This window comes from Notolepis coatsorum, assembly GCF_963971535.1.
Source record: "Notolepis coatsorum genome assembly, chromosome: 17".
NCBI lineage: Eukaryota > Metazoa > Chordata > Actinopteri > Aulopiformes > Paralepididae > Notolepis > Notolepis coatsorum.
The window spans coordinates 61,437,960-61,462,935 of record NC_140181.1 but is presented as its reverse complement, the minus strand read 5'-3'; the positions used below and the strand labels follow the sequence as shown (position 1 = coordinate 61,462,935).

Sequence of the window (24,976 nt, the reverse complement as noted above, 5' to 3'; positions counted from 1 at the left end):
GCATAGCGTTCGACGCTAATGTGGACAGAAAACAGTCAGCTGAGCCACAACACTGGCCACCGCTACATTCCATCCTGCAGCAGTATAGCTCTACTGCCACCCGCTGGGCCGACTCGCTCTCAAGCATCGGCTCCCGGGTGGGGCACCGTCCAGCCCCGCCGAGGCACAGGATTGATGCTACCTGGCTAGGCTACCTAGCCACGGCACACCCGCCCTGCACCCTGTTGTCAACCCATTTACCCGTAAAGGGAAAAATAGGACTCAGCAAAACCCCCCACATTAGCTACTGACTGACCTTCATCAATGAACCGGTTTAAGAGGAGGGAAAAGCGGCAACATCCCACGGCGGGGAACATTAAAACAGTGCCCAGCATTTCAGCAGTAGTGTTAGCATTTAGCATTAGCATTAGCATTTAGCATTAGCATTAGTGTTTAGCAGCACGCTCCAGGATCGCTTGGAACCCGTCCACTTCAGTGGAACGTTCACCAAACCATCCCGCCCCTGGCGCCGACACACAACATGGTTGTGTAACAAAACAACCCAGCATTACTAACACTAGCATCAATGCCTGATGACACAGGGCTCACCTGTGTGCGAGCCGGCTCGATAGCCAACCTCGCACGCTGTTCCTCGATCTGCTGCCACAAGACGAGGGAACATCAGAATAGACCCGACGTGTCGTTGGAACATACCCCGAAGATGCCAGGGGTAAGCAAATCTCCGTAAGTACCCAATATTATCTAAACTTTTCAAATCAACTAGTTGCATAGGGCGTCTTGCATCCGCTATGATGGAAACGAAAATAGAGGAAGAGTGAGTGGTGGCCATGCCCAGTCCTATGTAGCACGCCACTAATGGGCGGGGCCTGGCAGGTGAGGGGTGTATTTTGGGTTTATTCGTTGATGGAGTACAATAGGTACATGAGATAAGGTATATCTCGGTATGGCTTAAGAGCGGGACGCAATGCAAGTACGCCATATAACTACTGAGTGTTAGGTTAAGAAGTTAACAGGCCTAGTGTTAACTACTGGGTGTTAGGTTAAGAAGTTAACAGTGTTAACTACTGAGTGTTAGGGTTAAGAAGTTAACAGTGTTAAGTTAACTACTGAGGGTTATGGTCTGTTAACTTCTTCAAGGCATGCTGTTTGGCGAGACTCCCCACCTTACAATGTTTTTCCGAGTGGCAGGTGGTGTGGGATTATTCTGGTTGCTGCTGGGCTCTTATTATCAGTGCCTTTGTTAGTTCTTCTGGTACCTGTTGGCTATTACTGGAGCAGGTGGGGGTTAAGTGCTCAAGGGCATCTCTATTTATGAGGGAGGGGAAACTGTTATTCATTCAGTTCCTGCTGGTCCGGGGGTCAAACCAGCGACCTTCTGGTCACAAGACTGTGTCTCTAACCTTGGCAGCGGAAATCATGGGAAATGAAGAAGAACTGTTGTCAATCAGCGGTCGAAACTATTGTCTGCCAAATGAGTGTCCCTGTTCTAACATAACAGTGAAGGTTTTTTGATGAAATTGAAGCCTAAATCCTGTAGAAATCTGATTATGCAGCCACCAAAGCCCCCTACAGAGAACATTAATAAAGTCAATTTCCTACCCTCCTTCTGTTAGTTCTATGTGCACTTGCCTATTGAGAATATAATGTATGATTTTAATAATAATTTTTTTAATTACATGCATCTAAACTAACACATGTGTCTATCTCGTTGTTAATCGCTTGTGATGTATTCTCCCCCCCCCCCCCCTTTGTTTGTTCTAATTTACATCACTGCATCCGTCCTGTCCTCAGTTGTCTTGTGGCATTGTCTACGGGAAAATGTCTCAGGTTAAGTTCCTCTCTGTTCTCCTTTCCGGCCGTTGGCCGTCGGTATCCGTAGGTGTACAGTGGTTGACATTCTCCCCCTTTTCCCCCTGGGAAAAAGAAGCCAGCAGGTGGCAGATAACCTTTGTAGAGCAGAGGGAGGGAGATAAAAATTCTGCCTCTATCTCCGAAGCGGTGGGAGGTTGTGACACATTACGACTCTCTGTGCTGTAGGCCTCGCTGTGGCGTAATGGCTCCTTCCTCTCCCCTGGGGATGAGCTCTGCCTTTTACTCCCTTCTTTCCCCTACCTAGTCTAGGAATGTACAGAGTGGAAAACATGCGCCAGGCTTTGTGTTTTGTATGTTTTGTGTGGTGCATTTTTATTTGTTGTTGTTGTTGTTGTTGTTGCTGTTGTTGTAGTGTTGATGCATTATTCTGTGTTTTGTGTTTGTGTACATGTGGATGTGTGGATATGTCCATGAGGAGAGAGAGAGAGAGTGAGAGAGAGAGTGAGAGAGAGAGAGTGAGAGAGAGAGAGAGAGAGAGAGAGTGAGAGAGAGTGAGAGAGAGTGAGAGAGAGAGAGTGAGAGAGAGAGAGAGAGAGAGAGTGAGAGAGAGTGAGAGAGAGTGAGAGAGAGAGAGTGAGTGAGTGAGTGAGTGAGTGAAAACATATTTCATGCTGTACGCCTGTGTTACTGAGCCCCTGTTACTGAGTGGAAAATGTGTGCCAGGCTTTGTGTTTTGTGCAGTGCATTTGGATTCTTCTGTTAGCTTTTTTTCTTTGTTGTTGTAGCGTTGATACATTATTCTTAGTGGTGGGACTCGAACTTTTATCGAATTAATTCCAGACTTTATAGTTAATTAATCGAAATTAATCACATTTTAATCGCATATCAATATTTGATGTGAAAATTCAATGAATTCAAATGAATTTTGGTATACGAGTGAATCAATGAATATACATTATACATACGTTTAAGCAGCAAAATCCTGTATTAGCTACTACACAGACCAACAGATCAATGCAATTTTTAAAAGTGCAGCAATTTTAGGAATAATATACTGTATATATAGCGCAAAGGACCTTTTGTAAACTCAAGCACTTTCGAGGTAAAAGTAAAACACAGTACTTTCAAGTACATTCCAGAACAGTTGACCATTGGGAAAAAATTCTTGATTGATCTCAATTTCTCTTTTTTTTTTTTTTTTATGAACAAACCAGACTAAGAAAAAAAGTAATTTGTGATTTTATTATACTTTATACTTATAGCACATGCATGAGTCTGGTCTCCTTTGAAAGGTAACATTCTTACACAATAAAGAAAAATCATCATGCGATTAAATGCATACATTTTTTTAACTTTTAATTCTTTCTGTAGTTAATTAATCGAAATTAATGCGATAAAGTCCCAGCCCTAATTATTCTGTGTTTTGTGTACACGTGTGTATTTGTGTACCCCCCCTGTGTTACTGAGCCCCTCCCTGTGTTACTGAGCCCCTCCCTGTGCTCCACAGTGCCCTCATTGGCGCCCCAGGACGTAGCGGTGGAGGTGATCAACACCACGGTCCTGAGGGTGAGCTGGACCGCCGTCCCCCCCTCCGCTGTGCGAGGCCATCTGGGGGGCTACAACGTGAGTCACCATGCTCCATGTCTCCATGTGGTGTGGTAGCTGTGAGGGCTTGGAGCCAGGGAGGGTTTGGGCTGACTTCATAGGAGAGCCTGAATACATAATGTTACTCCCTCCTCATTAAAGCCTCAAGCTGTCATTTATTTAACTGTATACAGTCCATTTTGGCTGTATGCATGTAGATGTAGAGATGAAGAGTACATGGAAAATATTTATTTTCTTTTTCTTTTGTCCATTTTCTTTTTGCCAGTGTTTACAGACATTACAAATGTAAACATCACTTTTACAGCAGAAATGCATGAAATACTTCTACCCGGGGAGGAGCTGTTCCAGGTATCCATTAAGCTGCACGTTGTCATTTTCTGAGGAGAAATGACAATCGTTTGAAAATATAATTCATATATACTTATGTCATCATACTGTATGTCATCATAAATCAAAGCAAACGTCTTTTCGAGGCAGTTTGAATCAAACAAAAGTCTAGAAGACACCTCTTTGTGTCGTAAATATGTATTGCAAGCTCCTGTTAATTGTGGGTTCTGCGCATGTAGAGCGACCCAGTGAAACAGTAACTCTCTACCATCAAACACATGGTCCTGTGGCACCAATTCTCCTCAGGACAGTTTGTTTATTTAGATACAACAAAAAAACATGATTCTTTCATTCGGACTAAATTATAATGGAATACTAAGACAACACCACCACTACTACAAATTAGGGCTGGGCGATATGAAAAAAAATCATATTGCGATAACGATATGATAATGTTATCATATTTCTCGATATCGATAATTATCGAAATTGTTATAAGCAATTCTTTGTCATTGCCGCCATCTTTAGTGTTACATCCCCTCACACTCCAGTTCTCAGGCTGCAGCTGGTTTAAAAGCGAAAGTAAACCGGCTTCTCTGCTGGCTGTGGCTCCAGGGGAGTTGAACAGTTCTGGCTCTGCTAGTTTATTTTCGATCTTTTGGCGCTTTTTTGGTGGACAAACCACCGCACATGTGCACCATGACTCGTGACTGGAGTCTAGTTCTGCTAGCACACATAGCCTACTGTGTACAGATGGTTTCAAACTGTATTTTAAATTAGAAAGCAAACAAAATAAATGGACAAGAGAAAAATGTATCTCAATTTGGTCAGTATTGTCATTTGGACAAGCAAAGCCATTACTTTAAGTTGCAGGCAAGAAAGACAAGTCTGTCCACTGTCTCTGGTTTTAAAACTGCCCTGTTGCAGGTCACAAACAAAAAAAAAAAAAAAAAACACGACGACGACGATATTCGATATCGATTATTTTGGGTGCCATGGGTTAAATTCATGATATACCATAGATTGCCAGCTCTATTTGTCTATGGAGAAGTACCCCTTCTTTGCATGGCTATAACTTTTTAAATTCTATTGCTACATTGCCATTATTAGGGCCCATTCAAAGTCCTATATGTATTGTTCATTGTGTAGCAACGTTAAACTTTTTCATTCACATATTCATAGTAAAGTATGGTCTAATGTATAAGTATGTTTTCATCTCTTTCTGCAGCTTTCTCCAGAACGTGATCTATAGCCCCAAATGCATTATATTGATGATGAAATACAGTTTGATGGCAATCGGGGCGATATAAAAAATTTCAATTGGACGTACTTCTAGAATGATCTACATATGATCTGATGATGACCGGATGGGCGGGGGATCGTTTATAATTCCGTGGGCAGCGTTATATCATTCATCTAGTGTGGGTCATATGTTCATCATAACAGTTTATATGGAACACATTCAAAAATAACGCTGAATCTTACCGGATCTTCCTTGCGCCGTTGGACGATCAGTGTGGTGTAGACCGTTTTCGATTATGGGATGTTTATCCTGATGAACCATTTCCAGCTTGTATAATACTATATACGTCCAAATCATGTTGTTTATCGAGTTATTGGCAATGGATCGCTATATATTGTGACGAGCCAGAGTGCCGGGAGCGAAACCGAGTGCCCGGAAGTAATATGGCCGACCAGCACAACCTCCACAGCACTTCCTGTTTGGCGATTGCGCCGATCGGCCACCAGATGGCGCTCCTGAACCGCCAGAGAGCTCAGTGGGTCCTCCTGGTGGATCTCAGGCCAGCGGAGGGGAAATATGAATCCGATCACAGATTTTTGAAATATTGATATTAAAGACGCTGTAAAGCGTCCTTCGGCAACTTGAGCATGGCCGGGAATGACGCTGTAAAGCGTTTCCCGGCACCCAAAGTGTTAAAATATATCGCGATATCTACTACAAATCACTCATAACAATCGTCAGTCATCAGGACGCAGCGATACCAGTAACCCATGGGTTTGAACTAACTGTGGACCACCACTTCAATAATTGCTTCAGATGTTACATGCTCCCCAAGAAAGACTACCCGCAGGGGTGTTATTGTACTCTTAGCTTGTCATACTTTGAAGTTGGCATCTGTTTACAAAGCACTTCATCCCCGGGCGTCTTGATATCATACAGTATTGGGAGGGCTGTGCACACATATGGCGCAGTACAGTGGTAGCACACACACATATGGGCACTGTAATTAAAATGTAGTGTACGGTATTTGTCTGTGTGTGTGTGTGTGTGTGTGTGTGTGTGTGTGTGTGTGTGTGTGTGTGCGTGCGTGCGTGCGTGCGTGCGTGTGAGAGAGAGATAGATAGAGTATCTTTTATCATGTCTATTTTATTATCTATTCTATTTTATTCTATTACTATTTGTATTTTTGCACAATCAAGGCGGGCATGGCCACCTTCATTTTACTACGTGTCTCGTGTATGTATGTGACAAATACACCTCCTCTTGAATCTTACAGATACAGTGTGGTATTGCTGTGTGAGGGATATGGTGTTACTACCTGCTGTATTGTCAGATTGTGAAGTGAGTGAGGAATCTACTTCTGTCTGAAATGAACACAGTCCAGACCTGTCTGTTATCTACTGCCTACATCATTACTGGTTAGCTCAGAGAGCCATCCGTGTTACACACGCACGCACGCACGCACGCACACACACACACACACACACACACACACACACACACACACACACACACACACACACACACACACACACACACACACTCTGTCTCTCTCTTTCTCTCTCTCTGTCTCTCTCTCCCTCCCTCTTTCCTGTGTTTTCACACTCACTTCTCACCACCACACTATTATCTCTCTCTTTCTCTCTCTCTCTCTCTCTCTCTCTCTCTCTCTCTCTCTCTCTCTCTCTCTCTCTCTCTCTCTCTCTCTCTCTCTCTCTCTCTCTCTCTCTCTCTCTCTCTCTCTCTCTCTCTCTCTCTCTCTCTCTCTCTCTCTCTCTCTCTCCCAGGTGCACTGGTCGAGGAAGCGCAGTCTGCTGACTCCCGACAGGATTCCGGACGAGCGGCGTTCCCTGTCCTTCCCGGGGAACCGGAGCCATGCCGTGGTGCCGGGCCTCAGGCCCTACTCCGAGTACCGGCTCACCGCCAACGTGTTCAACAAGCAAGGGAACGGACCCAGCAGTGACCCTGTGACCTTCCACACGCCAGAGGGAGGTGAGAGGAACCTGATAAATAGCATAATATTAGTATATATAATATATACATACATGTGCATACATACATACATACATACATACATACATACATACATACATACATACATACATACATACATACATACATACATACATACATACATACATACATATACATATGTACATACATACATACATACATGCATACTGTTAAATATTACAAATGTCTCTAGTGGGGGTGCCCTGGTGGCGCACCATATATGTGCGCTCAGTGTAACCACAGCGTCCTGGGTTCAAATCCGGCCCAGAACATGTGCTGCATGTCCTCTCTATCTCTCTCTCTCCCAATTTCCAAACTGTCCTATCCACAATAAAGCAGAAAATGCCATAAAAATATAATAATAATAAAAATAATAATAATAAAAGAAAGTGTATATATTTTTCATCATTAAATAAGCGTGGCGATGGTAATGGTAAGAAATACAAGCTGGAGAACGAAGATGTCCATGGATGAACTGATGTAACAGTTTTATTTTTATTTATTTTTGCTTTTTGCAGTTCCTGAGCGAGTCCCCATCTTGACGGCATCCAACGCCCAGAGAGACTCTATATCTCTGGTGTGGGGGCCGCCCCTCGAGGCCAACGGCGTGCTCACCGGCTACCTGCTGCAGTACCAGCTCAGTATGTGCTCCTGGCGATCACTAATTACTCACGTACCCGTTTATATATATATGATTTGAAGACACGTATGATGGATATACACATTTACATTCTGTAGCTATAATAATACTAGACTACACACATTTCCTGCGCACACAGCCTCAGTATTTCAGACTTGAAATATATAATTTTTTAATTGTGGAATAAGATCATCAAATCATGTTGCCACCCACATGTCTCCAGTGATTTACATGGGGCCTTATAACTATAATAATCATATTAATCACCACTCGTATACTTCATTATGATTGATTATGAATACATGACTAATACTTATAGATGTCTGACTGTCACAGTAGTTAGAAGCTCTGGGTTGGAACCCGACAGTGGGGTCTTTCTGTGTGGATCTTCTCCCTGTGTTTATGTGTGCTTCCTCTCATGTTCTCCGGTTTCCTCCCACACCAAAATACATGCATGCTGGGTTCCTGCCTTTGACCAAAGTACTGGCAGTACAACAGGAGTTTGTCCCCCGGTGCTTGTGGTTGCCTACTGCTCCTAAGTGGTCAGGATGGGTCAAATGAAGAGGAATATTTTTCTCACAGGGACAATAAAGTACAGTTGTTGTTCTCATTATCCAAATGTGCACTAGGTGGCACTGTTCAATTCTGAAAGCTCCACCATGGTCCACCACCACCACAGCTGCAGCCTGGTCTGTTGTTCTTCTATACTAGACCATGGTGGTTCGACAGGTCCATCAACTGGTGCATTTCGACAGCATGTTCCTTGACCAAACAGACAGGATGGCACCGGACATTTAGTTCGTTACCGCCTTCAATCATTCCTTGGCCATTTTCCCCTCTGTGGGAAAGCCTCTCTCTTATGCAGATGTACGGCGGTCACTATAGGCAACAGCACTTCAGCACTTCAGCACCATGTAACGTATGTTAAATCCATCCCGCTGCCTGAACAGGATGTCAGTCATGTCATTGAACTTAGGAGTGAGTTTTACACCAAGGAGCTACCATTGCAAGGTTTCAACCTGTGAGGTTTGGAGGAGAGAGGAAGGAGAGAGATTCTTCAAAATACTTCAAAATTCTTCAAAATACGTCAAAATACTTCCCAAAGGTCAGTGAATACCATGATCACAACACCAGAGGGAGCTCCACAAATCATGTTAAACCCAGATTCGGCTCAAACAAGGGACTAAACACGTTTCGCAAACGCCCTACCCAAAGCTGTAAAGGAATGTGAATCACTACCCACTTTCAAAACCACTCTCAAAGAACACCTATGGGAGACTGCAATTCGAAACTTTTGTCAATATTCCAATGTACAGTTTTGCTTGTACAGTTGTACAACGCCCGATCCCCACCCATCAGTTTCCCTCCCCCTAATACTGCCAATGTGTATTAGTGCGGACGACCAGCTAAACTGAAAGCAATGTGGAGCGCTGGGCTCGAACAGGGAGGCGAACCTGTTCGAGCCTAGTCTCCAGTATTCGTGGTGAGCGCCTTGCCCACTGCACCATGTAGCCGCCCTTTTCTGGACTCTTTTTGTATCACAAACAGTACTGTATTTGCAAATCTGGTATGTCATAAATGTATAGATGTAGCAGTACTGTCTATCTGTATGTCGTGTATGTCATATATGTTATGATGAATTGAAAATGGGGGACCCTGATGTAAACAAGACGAAAGTCTTTCTCTGGTCTGCATCCCCTTAACAATTGTATGTATTGAGCTGTACTGTACTGTACCCATTCTGCAATCTGTTAATACAGTTTTCAATCAATCAATTCCTGAAGGCTTTTGTGTGAGAATGTTTGAAGGGCGAGACACTCCCCTGCAGTCTCCCCCAGGCAGCACTAGGGCTAGGTATGGACGTTCCATACTTTTATGCTATTGATCGAATTGCTTCATTACTATTGAGTATCAAGAAGGGAAAAAAAGGCAGCGCTATCGAAATCTGCTGTATCGGGGGGGGGGTATCGGTATTGAAAACTTTAAAACGATACCAATGGAACACCCACTTAGTCTGCCCGACACCCGCAATCCAGCCCCCCCCCCCCCCCCCCCCATGTTTCTCATAATTTTTTCCCTTACATCTAGGGTTGGGTACCTTTCACATTTGAATCGATACCGGTACCGGTACCTGTGAATAGATACACCTTTTTTTCGGTACTTTAGTCTCTGTAATCTACCTACCCCAGTTGTGAAAGAAATTATTCAAACTTCAAATAACCACACTTTCGACCGTTTTCGACTTGTCATTGCCCCGACTGCTTTGTTGTTGAATCAAGTCAAATCCTAGGTAAGCGTATATTGTGCGTGTGAACATTGACGTGAAAAAAAATAAGTAAAAAAATAAATAATAATAAGTAAAAAAAATGTATTCTTTTTTATAGTACCGTAATGTGTGAAAGTACCTAATTCGGTACCCATCCCTACGTACATCAGATGTCAGCCATTTTCCACTGATATTACAACACAATACAATCTGAGCACACCATATAAAATGTCTCGTGCCATTTGATAACAAGCGTGATTTAAAAGCAACATTTAAAAGTATCCACTATCAACTATTCCATGTTGAGTCAAACTACCTACACCCCACCCCCCCACACCAACCTGCGTGCAACATCCAACACACTGTTTTCCAAACATACAATGACAGGCTGTGTGTTGCACAACAGACACGTTGCAGTCATAGTTGTCACCTGCTGCTGTGGGTGTACAGCGGTGACAGGTCCTGGGCGGCTTGTGGTATAGAAGCAGGCATGCTTTGAACATACTGCACATATGCTGTAATTCATAATGCATGTTTAACGCTGCCATATATTATGCTGTTTGTGTTCTTGCCCTCTCCCTAACCCCTCCTCTTCTTCTTACCCTTTATTTATTATTTTTAAAGGGGACATATTTTAGTCCTTTTCAACAAGTTAATATAGGTCTTTGAGGTCCCCTAAACAAGTAAAAAAAGAAAAAGTAAAAAAAAAGAAGAAAGAAAAGACTAAAAGAAATATTAGGCATTGAGCCTGTACCGTAGAATGAAATTCAGATCCAACTTTTAGACTAGACTTGCAGATGAAACATTACTCAAGATCCAGCAATAGCCTAGCAATCTTGCCGTTAAATATGTTGTGAGAAACATACATTTTTAGGTTCAACTTTAGGTAGAAAATAGAAGATTCATGCATGAGCCGACGTCTTGTACACGCACGTTATTTACTACAGCGATTGTGGCTGCAATTCTGAATGGCTTGTTTCAAGAGGGAGGGTTCTTGTCACAGCAGCACTGGAGAAAAAGCACAATGCATATATATTTTTTTTGATCCACTTTTTTCTCCCATTTTCTATATTTTCTCCCATCCTAATTTCGTATCATCCAATTCAACCCTCCCCTGTCACTGACGCTGTTTCTTGCCTCCCACAAGCCGGCTGCAATGTGGACTCAGTCATACATAGCACAAGTCCCCTCCGGTACTTGAGGTAACAGCAGTCGCATCTTTTCACCTGCGCAGCTCGATCTCTCAGTGGTCGAGGAGTAACGCGTGGGAGGCTCACGCTGCCCCCGACACTTCCTGATTCTACTGCGCAGGCGCACCAACCGACCTGTAGGAGTCGCTGTCCACAACGCCCGATCCCCACCCATCAGTTTCCCACCCCCTAATACGGCCAATGTGTATTAGTACGGACGACCAGCTAAACTGAAAGCAAATGTGGAGCGCTGGGCTCGAACTGACGAGCCCAGCGTCTCCAGCATTTCATGGCGAGTGCCTTGCCCACTACGCCACGTAGCCGCCCTAGCACAATGCATATATTTAACATTGTGTCAGTGTCGGGGCAAGCCCTCATTCTGTAAAAACAATGCAACACACCTTTAAACATCTTGTTTGAATCTCCCCCTGGTCTTCCTTCTCTCCTCCTCCTTCCTCTTCACCTCCACTTCTCTCCCCCCGTTCCGTCTCATTACTGCGCTCCTTCTCCCCTCGTCTGTGTCCCCCTCATAGAGATGCACCGGTACCACTTCATCAGTACCAAGACGAGGCCTAATCTTTTAAGAATCAGCCGTGTACCGATCTGATCCATTACTTCTACTGAATGGTATAGACTTTAGACGTTAGTTTGGGGTCACTGGACAAAAATGATTGAGAGATGATCTATTTTTTTCCATTAGAGATCCAACATTCTTCAGGTATTGAAGGAAATCAAGTGTCTTTGCTCTTATTTCTGACATGTTGGGTATCATGTTTTAGTATTGGGGGAATTCTCTGATACTGGTGCCCTGTTTTAGCCTAGTATTTTTCCAATAGCAGATAGAATACCAGCGTTCTATGCTGTGCTTGGTGAGAGACTTTTTTCAAAATATACAAGCTATCTGAGGAAATATATATCAACCAATACATGAAACATTAGCTAGTTAACAATGCAACAGATTGCAGATGTTTAATGACAATGTCATAAATGCGATGGTGATCCCATTCAACTCAACTGAAAGTTTCCACACTTGGCACCAATGTGCATTCACGTGCTACACAATGACGTGATGACCCTTCCTTCTTTTATAGTTTCCTTGGTTTGTGTAGTTCTCTTTCTTCCTGTATGGCTGCCTGTAACCATTGGTAGCAACTTTCAAAAGAAAATGCCTAATTTCCATGCAGTGGTAGAGTAGGTAAAACCCTGGAAAAACATGATATTACTGTTCTACTGTGACTTGTTTACAACATCCAGTAATATGACACCAAATGATTCTATTTCTGTTGATATATTTCTCATACAGTATATCGAGACATAGCAACCGTTGTCTCTTCCTTTGCCAAAACAATGGTTGCTATGTTACAGACAGCCTTACTGGAAGAAAGAGCTACATAAATAGGCCTCTCATGCAGTCACGTCATTATGACAAGCCCCGTGCATTTCTTTTCTGCCTTTGGCACAAATGAACAGACTTTTCCTTGACTATTTACCAGTAATTTTGTCCTTGACAAATTTAACCCTTGTAGGGTTAATTGGAAAATTGCGTTTTCACCAACTGGTGACGTTTAAACTTCTAAATCCACTGCCTTATCGAGAAAGAAATGTATATTAGAAGACTTTGTTCACGGGAACCACAGCCTGCATGAACCACAGAAGAAACTAGTGAGCTATTCATAGTCCATTCATTTTCCTATAGCTGCAGCAGAGACTGGAGAGTCGGGAGCCGCCAGAAAATACGCCACCTAAGTCTATTGGTTAAAAGTTCTTGGTTGCCTGATCCAATGAAATCACTGTGTGTGATTATATTAAAACTTTAGGCTCAGATCTGAAAAAACCTGGGGCCTCATTTATCAATGCTGTAATTAATTGTAGTTACCGGTAAGTGTAAAATAGAGGCATGAGTGTAATTGTTGTCAAACCCTATAAATAGCATTTGGAATAAGTCTTTCCGGATGAATGCACCATGGCTTATCTTGCATTACTGGAAGACTTGGAACAAGGTGTGCTCCGCGGGGGCAGTGTTTTCAGAGATAGGCCAGATCTATTTGCCTAGAGCATGGAGTGGCTCATAAGGAGCGTAAAACAAAGTGCATGAATGCCATCCCTGTGCACATTCAAGTTCTCTCCACCCTGGAATTTTGGGCCACCGGAACGTTCCAGCAAGATATTGGAGATTGATCAGGCATTTCCCAACGCCCCATGAGCAGGATTATGCCTGCAGTGCTGGGTGCCATAATTTCCCTAACCCCCAACTACATACAATTCCCATATCAAAACGAACAGGCCGAGGTCAAGAGAGGATTTTATGCCATTGCCAGGTTTCCCAACATCATCGGAGCAATAGACTGTGTACTGTAGCTATCAAAGCACCATCAATCAACGATTCAGTTATGTGAATATAAAAGGATTTCACTCTGTCAATGTACATATAATCTGCAATGCGCATTTGGCTGATAAATGTCGTTGCCCGGTGGCCGGGAGGAACGCACTGTGGGCCTTCGTCTCCAGGGAGGGGCTGTTGAAGACGGATGGCTTATTGGTGAGTGTTACCCATTTAGGCCTAATTTAATTAACTGAACGACTGCGAGATTGGCTCTTGACAAGTGTGCAGTCGTTCAGTATTGACATTACTAAATGAGATGTCATGCTAATATGTCATGTTCTACAGTAGGACTTACTACTATAATACCTAATAAAACAAGTAATTAGAATATAGAAGCCTACTTTGCTGGAACGATTAATTTCGCACATATATATGTGTGTGTGTGTGTGCTCGCTGAGCTGAGACTGCCTCACTAAGCCGTTTCTCCACAAATGTATTTATTTCTGGAGCATTTATTTATCCACTCTGGTTGGATGGTGTATTGTATAAAGACTACATTTGAATCTAATCTCATTTTGAGATCAGTCGCAAAAATCGCTTCCGCGTTACCTGTTGAATGGGTCAGCATGGTGCAGATGCAATGCCGACCCTTTCACTGTTTGGCCCTTTCCATTTTGCACACGCCTCCTTCGCCTTATAAGGAGCTGGCGGGGCATGTCTGTATGCAAATTTAGGTGTATGATAACGTGCTTTGCAGTTTAAGAATGAGTGACGTATTTCATTCATGGGAACCCAGCTGCAAATATGTTGGCCACTTACGCAGACCATTTCACGTGTTCAGTAATCCGGAGGAGGATTTTTGTACATTTGTTGGTACGAAGTTTTTACCAAGATATTTACAAAGGTATTTACGAACATGTTAGAGAATGAGGACCAATGTTGATAAATGAGGGCCCTGGATGTGCTGGTCACATGTATTGGCACACCTATATTTATCAGTGTGGCAAATTCCATGTCCCCATTATGTGAATTTTGTGAATAGCGCCGCATTGTGGCCAAATGACACACATGTTTGCTCCATGACATGTGTGTCATTTGGCCACAATGCGGCGCTATTCACATTCACATTTGGTGTAAATAGGAAAAAGTGTTCACGGATATGCTTGACAGACAGACTAGACAGAGTGACAGTAGTGTTAGCTGGTGTTTGAAGTAGACTATTTGAGAGAAGGTTTGAAACTACAGGACTACGGGACTGTGAGGTTAGGGTTATTTAAATGGTATTAACCCACACTGCGTGAGACGGCATGGTGTGGACATCTCTCCACTGTACCTTCCTCCGTTGACCTTCATGATATATCTCCCTCTAACGTCCCACAGGTCGACATGAGCCCTAGTGACATGTCCTCTAGCTCAATCTTCTCCATTGCATGCGACCTGGTCGTTTCCAGTGACACGCTCTAACGAGTAGATGAGCACTGCTGCAACGTTCTCTATTGCCTTGACCTTCCTCTCCAATCCCTCCACCACCACTGACCCCTGACCCCTCCCTCTCCCCTCTCTCTCTCTCTCTCTCTCTCTCTCTCTCTCTCTCTCTCTCTCTCTCTCTCTTTCTCTCTCTCTCACTCTCTCTCTCACTCTCTCTCTCTCTCCGTCCCCTCTCCATAGTTAATGAGACCACGATGGAGCTGGTGGGCGATGCCCGCGAGGAGAACATCAGTGGGGCCGACAGCACCCATCGGCTGGTCCGGGGCCTGGGGCAGGGCAGCCTCTACCGTTTCCACCTTAGTGGCTGTACCCGGGCGGGCTGTGGAGCCCCGCTGGCCCAGGAGGGCAGAACCTTGGCCCAGCCACGTGAGTGGATACGCATAGCCCAGTCTGCCACTAAACTTCTACCAAAACATAGTGGGATCCCCCTAACGGTCCATCAATTACTAGAGTACGAGTGCCTTGGTGAAGATGTATCCACACCCCCTCTTTTACAGCTCCTTCTGGCGGGCGTCATACATGTTGGAATGGTTCCTTTGGGCAGGCGTCCTACATGTTGGAATGGTTCCCGTGGCTGCCTCAGAGCCATTAGATGTGTTGTTAGGGAACACGGTTGAGTAGAAGGCTCAGTGTGGAGATAGAATGCTCCCATTATGAAGCTCTGCCCTCGGGTCATGTTAGTCACAATGCAACCCGGTGGATTTATGGACGCCAATAGCATGGAGGAGCGTTTTGAAGACGTTAATTGGGAGTGATGGAGTGGCACAGGGAGGGGGGAGGGGCACGTTTGCAGCTTCAGGTCAGCAGGGAGATGGAGATGTGAAAGAGGTGTGCCCTTGAGACGGTAATGGAACATTTCATAATTTGCGAGCAGTGTAACTCAGGCTCTTTGACTGTTAGTGCCTACCGCCGCTGCCCTGGCCTTTGGACCCGAACGACGCTTTAATAGCGGTTCCTCATGTGGGCAGGATAAACAGTTTGCCGGCGTGAAGAGCGGGTTACGCTGATTGAAAGCCAGTCATGAGAGTCAGCGGGCTGAAAAGTTTGTGTGTGTGTGTGTGCGTGCAAGTGTGTAGAAGTTTGTGTGCATGTGTGTCTACGTGTGTCTGGAAAGACAGGGACACTAAGGGAGTGGGTGAAGATAAAAGAGACAGAGAGAGAGAGAGTCCCTGAAAGAATGAAAAGAGAAAGGAGGAAAGTGGGGAGAGAAGAACAACTCTGGAGCAACGTGTCAGACGCAGAAAAAAACATCATCTATTTTCACTGCCAGCTCTTCCCACGAGATAACAAAGCAGCCCGAGATAAAGCGAGTCACAGACTAAACAAAAAGCATATAGGAACATATACCGCCAAAAAGTCACATGGAAAAATAACCAGCTTTCTCCAGAGATTAAATATTGACTCCCCCGGTGCGACGCGGTGGAAACGGCAAGTAGCTACTCCGGCTTTGTTTGATGTCTTGAACTTTACACGTGAAATACATCCTGGAGAAGTTCAGTTAGCAACACATCCCTTAAGGGCTTGCCGGCCTCGACTGTAATCAATTCGGTATTATTTAGAGCTTGGCGATATGGGAGCGAGTGAATATGATATACAGAGGAGCACGTGTCTAATGTAAATGTAAGTTGATGCCTCGCTAATTATAATGGTCCGGTTCCCATTTCTCCGTCGGTGGTAATAATAATAATAATAATAATAATTAATTTATTTTGTATAGCGCTTTCAAAGAACCAAAGTCGCTGACAATAGGCAAAAAAAAAACAAAGAAAACAAAGAAACATAGAACCACAGGGAAACGGCGAACAATAAGAATACACAGGAACATAAAACCACGAGTAACGGATAACAAATACGGGAGTGAGTAGGGGAGACAGTCGGGAAGAGAGTAAGGGAAAACCAAGGGGGGTGGGGGGGGGCAGGAGAGGAGAGAACGTAGGGCAGGGGAAAATGGTGGTGGGTTGGAGGAGGGTGGTTATGGGTAAGGAAGGTTGAATGCTAGGGAGAACAGGTAGGTTTTGAGTCTGGATTTGAAGGTGGAGAGTGAGGGAGAGTCTCTGATGGTCTGAGGGAGGGAGTTCCAGAGTCGGGGTGCAGCTCGTGAGAATGCCCGGTCACCAAAACGTTTGAGTTTGGATGACGGGACAGTGAGGGAAAGAGTGGAAGAGGGACCGGAGGGAACGGGTGGGGCGGTAGGGGAGAAGGAGGTCAGTCAGGGGGGGCCAGGCTATGGAGGGCTTTGAAGGTGAGGAGTAGTGTTTTTAAGTTGATGCGTTCCTTGATCGGGAGCCAGTGGAGGGAGTGGAGGACAGTGGACAGGAGTGATGTGTTCGCAGGACCGGGTGTTCGTGAGGAGGCGGGCGGCTGAGTTTTGGACCATCTGCAGTTTATGGAGGGAGCGGGAGGTGATGCCAGTGAGGAGGGAGTTACAGTAGTCCAGGCGGGAGGAGATGAAGGCGTGTATGAGGGATTCAGCAGCAGGGGGGGAGAGGCAGTGATGGATTTTGGCAATGTTGCGGAGGTGAAAATATGAAGTTTTGACAATGGAGCGGACATGGGGGTCAAATGAGAGGGTGGGGTCGAGGATGACACCGAGGTTGCGGACTAGGGGTGGGGGGTGGGGGGGGGGGGGGGGGGTGGGGGGGGGGGTTGGTGATGGTGGAGTCATTGATGGTGAGTGTGGTGGGTCCGGATCTGGTGAGGGTGGTGTTGGTGCCGATGATGAAAAGTTCCGTCTTGTCGCTATTTAATTTGAGGAGGTTATGGGTCATCCAGGTTTGTAGTTCAGTGACAGTGATGCAGGATTCAATGTGACTGAGGGGAGGGCTGTGGGGGGGATTGTGTGGTGATGTAAATTTGGGGTGTCATCAGCATAGCAGTGGAAGTTGAGGTGGTGTTTACGTATGATGTGACTGAGGGGGAGAATGTAGCAGATGAAGAGCAGAATAAGAGCAGAATAAGTACCGACGGTATCAGAATAAGCAGAACATAATAAGTGGTCATCGAATACCAAATGACACAGTTCAGCAGCACCACAGGGAGACCCTGATGACGTGGAAGATGGCTAACCTCAGCGAAATAAACCGCAATCCTGGTCTAGATGAGTGGGAAAACACTGCAAGTCTGCACACTTTGTGAGTCGTGGTGTAGGTCAGGTGGGGGTGACATGTTCATCCTGACAAAGTCCTGTCTCAAAGACAGACATCCTGACAAAGTCCTGTCTCAAAGAGAGACATCCTGACAAAGTCCTGTCTCAAAGCGAGACATCCTGACTTCTTCACGGGTTAAGACGTCAACCGAATGGAAATTAAATGCCCTGTCATTTGAAACAGCTGCCTGTTAGATACCCTGGGCTGCGTGTCCTTGGCCGCTTGCTGAGTGCCGCGGTAATTTCCTTCATTGCAATGGAATTGTATCTACCTATTTCAAGCCCTGCCCTCTTTTCTTGTGTGTGAGTGTGTGTGTGTGTGTGTGTGTGTGTGTGTGTGTGTGTGTGTGTGTGCATGCGTGCGTGTGTGTACAATGCTGTGTCAAACTGAAACTGTGTTTGCAATTAACATTCTCTAAATATTTGAGAAATAATTTTGAATGAAATCTGACTTAAAGCTGTAATGTTTCATGAAGACATGTCGCTTCTTTAGAGTTGAGCCAAAATGGGCTGAATAAGCGTCCGGTGGTCTCATTTCAACACACACACACATTTCAACACTCATTTCACATTTGTGAACAACACAAATGTAAAATAGTGCCCATCGTTTTTTTTTTTTTGTTTCAACACTGTGCCATTTCCTCTCACAGCTACAGGGTGGCAATCTTACATAGTGCAGCTTTAATATTAGCTTGACAAAAAAAATTAAACGCGGTATGATATCACTGATTGACAATATATGTTATATATTGATATATTGGCCAGTCCAAACTGCAAGTATTCAGTAAGCAACAGACAAGTTACTGTGTGCATAGTTTGTGCATGTGTAGTGTATATGGGTGTGTGTGCATGTGTGAGTGTGTGCATGTGTGCGTGTCAGTATGTGTGTGCATGTGTGTGGTCCATGTTTTCCTTGAGACCAGCTTCTGCCGTATCAGTAATCTTCTGCTGTATTTCTCCCTCTGAAGATGTGTCCCTGACTCCAGCTGTGGCTCCTGCTGAGAGCAGTATGTATCACTGTGTGCAGCCTGTAGAGTAGAGCGTGTGCTCAGAGAACGAGCTGGTAGACATGTAGCCCGTAGTAGTAGCCGGCGGGGCCGGGGTCAATTGATTTCTCGATTTCAATTGAATCAATTCAGGTCTTCCAACATTCACATTGTACAATATTTGAGAGAATATTGTAAAGAAATACAGAGAATGAATGTTGTATTATGTCAGTGATATTCTGAATTGATTGTGTTGACCCTAACTGTTATGCCGTAGTTACAGTCACTCCCTCTCATGTGGTCTTATCTATCACACTAACAATTCTAACCCCTAAATAGACTAATGTAGTAGCGCACATGTAGTCTGTTAGAAGTGCCAGCGTAGAGTAGCAAGAGCCTCACATCTTAGGCTTCTCTTTCCTTACAGGCTGCAACTGCTCTTTCTGCTTTCCCAGCTCTATCCCAGACACTGCCTCTTATCCTCCTTTAGGTACAAGTACACACGCACGCACACACACACACACACACACACACACACACACACACACACACACACACACACACACACACACACACACACACACACACACACACACACTCGCATGCACAGCACAGTCAAAAGATATTCCTCAGCCGTCTCATCTTTATATAGCCGAAGCAGTCTCCCTGGAACAATAAGGGGATTCTAGACATAGAGTCGTTCAATCCATTCTGATTTTCTCAGCATGGTGGGGGCGGAGTTGTCATCGTAAAAAGACATCTTTAGTCACAAGAGAAGCGGGAGATATGACTCCACCCTCACCATCTCTGCTTCTATACAACCTCTAGAAGAAAAAACAACAAACCCAACGTCACCCAATTAACTCATTGACTGCCGGGGATTAGCCTTGGCCCTGACTGCCACGCTTTAAAAGATAGGAGTGAGTCACCTTTTTTGTAGAGCTATAAATGACTATATTCTATATTATAGCTAATGCTATGGATACAATACTATGGCCCATTTGACATCACCTATCTATCGTTCAATATGTGAAAAAGAATAAATTTTTCCATCCATACGTTCCCGTGTTATACCGTGGTGAATATAAGTATGGTTTTAGAGCGGTCTAAGGTAATTCATGAAATGCTATGAGTATTAAATGAGTTATAGCCCTACTACTCGTAGCTATGAGAAAAATCAAAAAAATTAAAAATCGAAATTATAAATGTTTAAGATTTTTTATTTATATTTTTACATATCTTTTCACATGTATGTGTAAGATTATAACTGTTTGTTGGTTTCCTTAAACATATATACGTGAATGAACAAAAATAAGTAAAAAAATAAATAATAATAATTCTAATATATATTTTTTTGTTAAAAAAAATACTTTTCGAGTAATACACGATCAATCGAGTATAGCATGCGATCAATCGATCTGGATTTTTCTTTAAAATGCCCATCCCTAAGCCCTACACGTCAATTCCACTATAGATGTTGCCATTTCTTGCCTGTATATGCTATTATCCCGAAATCAAATCTATATCATAGGTATTATGTTCCATCATGAATGCATGAAAGGGGTGGGGGGTCGTTTCTGATTATTTGATTGTCAGTAACAGCATTAGCATTGAACACTAAAATCAGCCCGATCGGTATCATTGCAATGCAGGATCAAGCTAAAATTGACGCCAAATCGTCCTTACCTGTGATCAGGAGTATTCCAAAAATAATATTTCAATTGTTTGATCGCCATCTGGTATATAATCCAATGTCCATTTGGCCCACGGCATAATCCACCACAACATATGGATCGGGAATATTTGATGCGCTTCAATGGAACTGAGAGAACCATTCGCCCGAGAAGGAAAAATTAAACCCGAGACATTTGGCCGTTCCACAGCCCAGGATACAAGGTTACAAAGGGTGCTCGATACGCCGTCTAGCGTGATGCGGCCGGTATTGCACTTTTACATTCTCAGGCTGATTCCCCATGTTAACCCAGAGTCTCTGTGCCTGTAATGAATAGAAATATCGAATAAAAGAAATAACGATCAAATAACGAGTATACTCGTTGTTGGCGTTCAATGATTGGCGCCCAATAACTATATTCGTATATTAGTCGTTGGCGGGGAATGAGTTAAGCGTGGGATCGCAGGCATCGGCTCCTGAGCCGTCTCTGGTTTTGAAGGGCGTCAGCGAGCTGCACTGTTCCTGGGATGTGGGGGGGATCCTATTTGCCTTCCGCTAATCCTCTTTTCCTCGCCATCTCTTTCTCTTTCTCTCTTTTCCCTGCCCTCCCTCCCCCCTCCCCTCCATTCTCTCTTTATCAGTTCCAGTCCTGTTGAACATAAGCTCCTATGTGAGTGACACCTATGCCAGAATCAGCTGGACTCCCAGGGACGAGCAGCAGGACTCACAGTTTTATGTGGCTTATATGAATAACCGTAAGCTACCCCTCCCACCCCCCCTGCCCCTGCTTTGCCTGCTATTGATAAGGATAAAAAAGGGGCATCACGCTTAAGTGCTAGTGGGAAGGTTTTATGATAATGTCAGAATGCATAATATATATTGATAATGTCAATATACATTAGCTGACGTCTGCATGGCTATTTTCCATCTTCTCCATGGTTACTGAATTTATTTAACATTTTGGATTTTTGTAAACAATATGCTGACCTGGGGGGGGGGGGGGGGTGACACTCGTTAGCGGTTGAAACCTAACCTGGCCGCAGGCCACGCTTTCTGCCGCTCAGGTAGCATGAAGGCTAACACATCCTGGTTGTGCACCTCTTGTGCTGTGCTGTGTACCGTAGGTGAGGGTAACTGGCGGATTTCTGAAGCCGTAAACAGTTCTCAAAGTTTCCACGTGATTGACGGGCTCGAGCCGGGGATGGTGTACACGGTGCGTCTTATGGCCAAGAGGCTGCTCCATAACGCTAGCATTTATGAAGACACTATCCAGACCACGGCCCAAGGTGAGAGGAGAGAATGGCAGTGTGGAAGTGGAGGTCCATAGTGTGTAGCAATCCACCGTCTTCCACCTCCTACAACTAGAACTGCACATCACTGTTATCCACATCAATGGTGAAATGTGTTTTATCTTGCGCTTTTTGTTTGTCTACTACTGTACATTCCTTCAGAACCGATTGACGAATATTGCATATTATAAAAGGCTGTCCTGTTCATTTGTTTACAGTCAGAGATAGGAGTTGCGTGCTTCAGGGCACTTGTGAAAATCCAACGGAGCTTGCCCTGCGGGGGGGGGGGGGTGCCAGGTTTTAACAGTCAAGAGACACTAACTCTTTGTTTTTGGCGTGCGTTTGATTTGTTTGTCAGGTCTGGCCAGTCTGCAGAGCAACGTGTCCACCCAGGGCTGGTTCATCGGGACCATGTGCGCCGTGGCGCTCCTCACGCTCATGGCGCTCGTCGTCTGCTTTGTGCGGAGAAACAAGGGTGGCAAATACGCAGGTACGCCAACGCCGCCATCACAGCAACGGCCAGACATGCCCTCCACCGACCAAGGTCAGTTCATCTTTCACCGGGGGTTTGGGGACCTACCCACACGCCATTTCAATGCAGGAAGTGAACCAACCTATTATTCAATTCATAAACCACAGATGATGTCAATGTGACATCTGAGATTGGCATTAGACATCACTCCATTAATTCTTTCGTGAATGAATAATTCGATTGTCATCATCCAATTGTATTCACTGTGAATTCATCACCTTAAATGTATGCACTTGATTTTGGTTGACTTCCTGAGCGAGTGAAGTTGGAATGGATCCAACCCTGGACCCTGGACATGGTCCTGTGTGTGCATGATGCATGTTGGAGGCCCATGCACACCACATAGTCACTATATTATCCACCCTCAGCCATCTATAGTCTGCTGAGCTGCTTGTACATTGTGAGTGTGAAGGGGTCTTACTTAGTTTACCTTCCTCAAACCTCACTCTGTTCTGTTCTGCTCTGCTCTATTCTGCTCTGTTCTGTGCTCTGCTCTCTTCTCTGATCTGCTCTCTGCTCTGTTCTGCTCTTCTGAGCGAGAATACGTTGGCTTTATTCCACATCTCTTTCTCTCTCTCTCTGTCTTTCTCTTTCCCTCCCTCTCTCTCTGCCTTTCTCTTTCCCTCCCTCTCTATGTATCTTTCTCTCTCTGTCTCTCTCCCTCTCTGTCTTTCTCTTTCTTTTCTCTCTCTCTCTGCCCTCAGCTGCTCAGGCACAGTAGCTCTTCTCCCAGTGTGTTTTGTGCTGCCTGGTATGAGAGCTCTGGCTTCACCTGCCTAGCGCCTCCTCTCCCACTCTCATCTTCTTCTTCTTCTTCTTCTTCTTCTTCTTCTTCTTCTTCTTCTTCTTCTTCTTCTTCTTCTTCTTCTTCTTCTTCTTCTTCTTCTTCTTCTTCTTCTTCTTCTTCTTCTTCTTCTTCTTCTTCTTCTTCTTCTTCTTCTTCTTCTTCTTCTTCTTCTTCTTCTTCTTCATCTTCTTCTCCCCAATGTTTTCCGGACTCTTTTTGACACAAAACGCTGAATATTTCATCAACCCATCTCCCCCCTTTTTCCCGTCTGGCGCTTTTCATGTTTCTCCATCTCTCTGGAAAGCAACTGTTGTGTTTTTTAAGCATATTTACACAAGTAACTGTCGGGTAGCACTTTGCACAGACACACAACAGGGACACCCACGATACACTAGACTAGCTAAGGTGCCTTTTACCCAGACGTTTTATTTAGCTCTGAATATCTTTTTGTGTCTTTTTTCCAAACGTGAACGCCACATATTCTTTATAAGTATAAATGTGAGTATAAATAATGTGAACGTGTACTGCCTTCACACCCAGTCTCATACACTCTCCTCCCACCGGCAGAGCCTGTCACTAAACCAGCTGATAAAAACAAACATTTAGATTCAAAGTTGTTAGTGGGAGGCGGCTAGGTGGTGCAGTGGGAAAGGCGCTCACCACCAATGCAGGAGACGCTGGGTTCGAGCCCAGCTCTCCGCATTGCTATCAGCTTGGCTGGTCGTTCATACTAATACAATTGGCAGTGTTAGGAGGCGGTTAGGTGGCCGAGCGGAGATTGCGTTCGTCACCAACCCCGGAGCTGTGAGCTGGATTCGCCTGTTCGAATCCAGCTCACAGCTCCGGGGTTGTCACCAGCTTGGCTGGCCGTCTGCACTAATACAATTGGCTGTATTAGAGGGTGGGAGAAGCTGGCGGGGTGGGTCCGGGTCGTTGTAAACAGCGACTCCTACAGTTCGGTCGGGGCGCCTGCTAAGCGCGGATAGGACTTGAGGGGGATAGTGTGATCCTCCCACACGCTACGCCCTCTCGATGAGAATCCGCGCTGCCAGGTGAAAAAAAGCGGTGATTGGCTGGACGTGTGTCGGAGGAAGCACGTGGTAGCTTCCACTCTCCCAGATGATCTGACTGTGGGGGGTAAGTGCGCAGCGACCAGGAAGGGACTGGGAATTGGCATACGACTAACATTGGGATGGGAGAAAATCGGAGGAAAATGGAGGGGGAAAAAGATCAATAAAAGAAAAAAAACAATTGGCAGTGTTAGGGGGTGGGAAGCTGATGGGTGGGGATCGGACATTGTGGACAGCGACTCCTACAGGTCGGTTGGTGCGCCTGGGCAGCAGAATCAGGAAGCGACGGGGGCGGCGTGCCCTCCAAACGCAGACCCCCGACGCTGAGAGATCGCGCTGTGCAGGTGAAAAGATGTGACTGCTGCTTCCTCAAGTACCGGAGGGGACACGTGATGTAAGGCTTCATCCACATTGCAGGCGGCCTGTGGGAGGCATGGCCAACAGCGTTCGAGACAGGGGAGGGTAGAATTGGACGATACGAAATTGGGATGGGAGAAAAATTGAAAATGAGAGAAAAAGTAGATACAAAAAAAAAAAAAAATTGTTAGTGGGAAGAAGATGCTGTAATATGTCTTCACCTCTGTGGCA

The 24,976-nt window shown here is 44.9% G+C and overlaps 1 protein-coding gene across 5 annotated transcripts in view; it reads left to right on the top strand.

Moving 5' to 3' along the window:
- LOC311243566 (neural cell adhesion molecule L1-like protein) overlaps positions 1-24,976 on the top strand; it is a 222,594-nt gene that overhangs the window by 170,346 nt on the left and 27,272 nt on the right. For 3 of the 5 annotated variants that reach the window (XM_084332829.1, XM_084332830.1, XM_084332832.1), the window contains exons 20-26: positions 3,320-3,435; positions 6,775-6,979; positions 7,519-7,641; positions 15,088-15,273; positions 21,352-21,465; positions 21,835-21,996; positions 22,358-22,543. In XM_084332829.1, the coding sequence (XP_084188955.1) occupies positions 3,320-3,435; positions 6,775-6,979; positions 7,519-7,641; positions 15,088-15,273; positions 21,352-21,465; positions 21,835-21,996; positions 22,358-22,543 (1,092 nt within the window). The remainder of the gene's footprint in view (positions 1-3,319; positions 3,436-6,774; positions 6,980-7,518; positions 7,642-15,087; positions 15,274-21,351; positions 21,466-21,834; positions 21,997-22,357; positions 22,544-24,976) is intronic. The other 2 variants (XM_084332831.1, XM_084332833.1) reach the window with 2 other exon arrangements.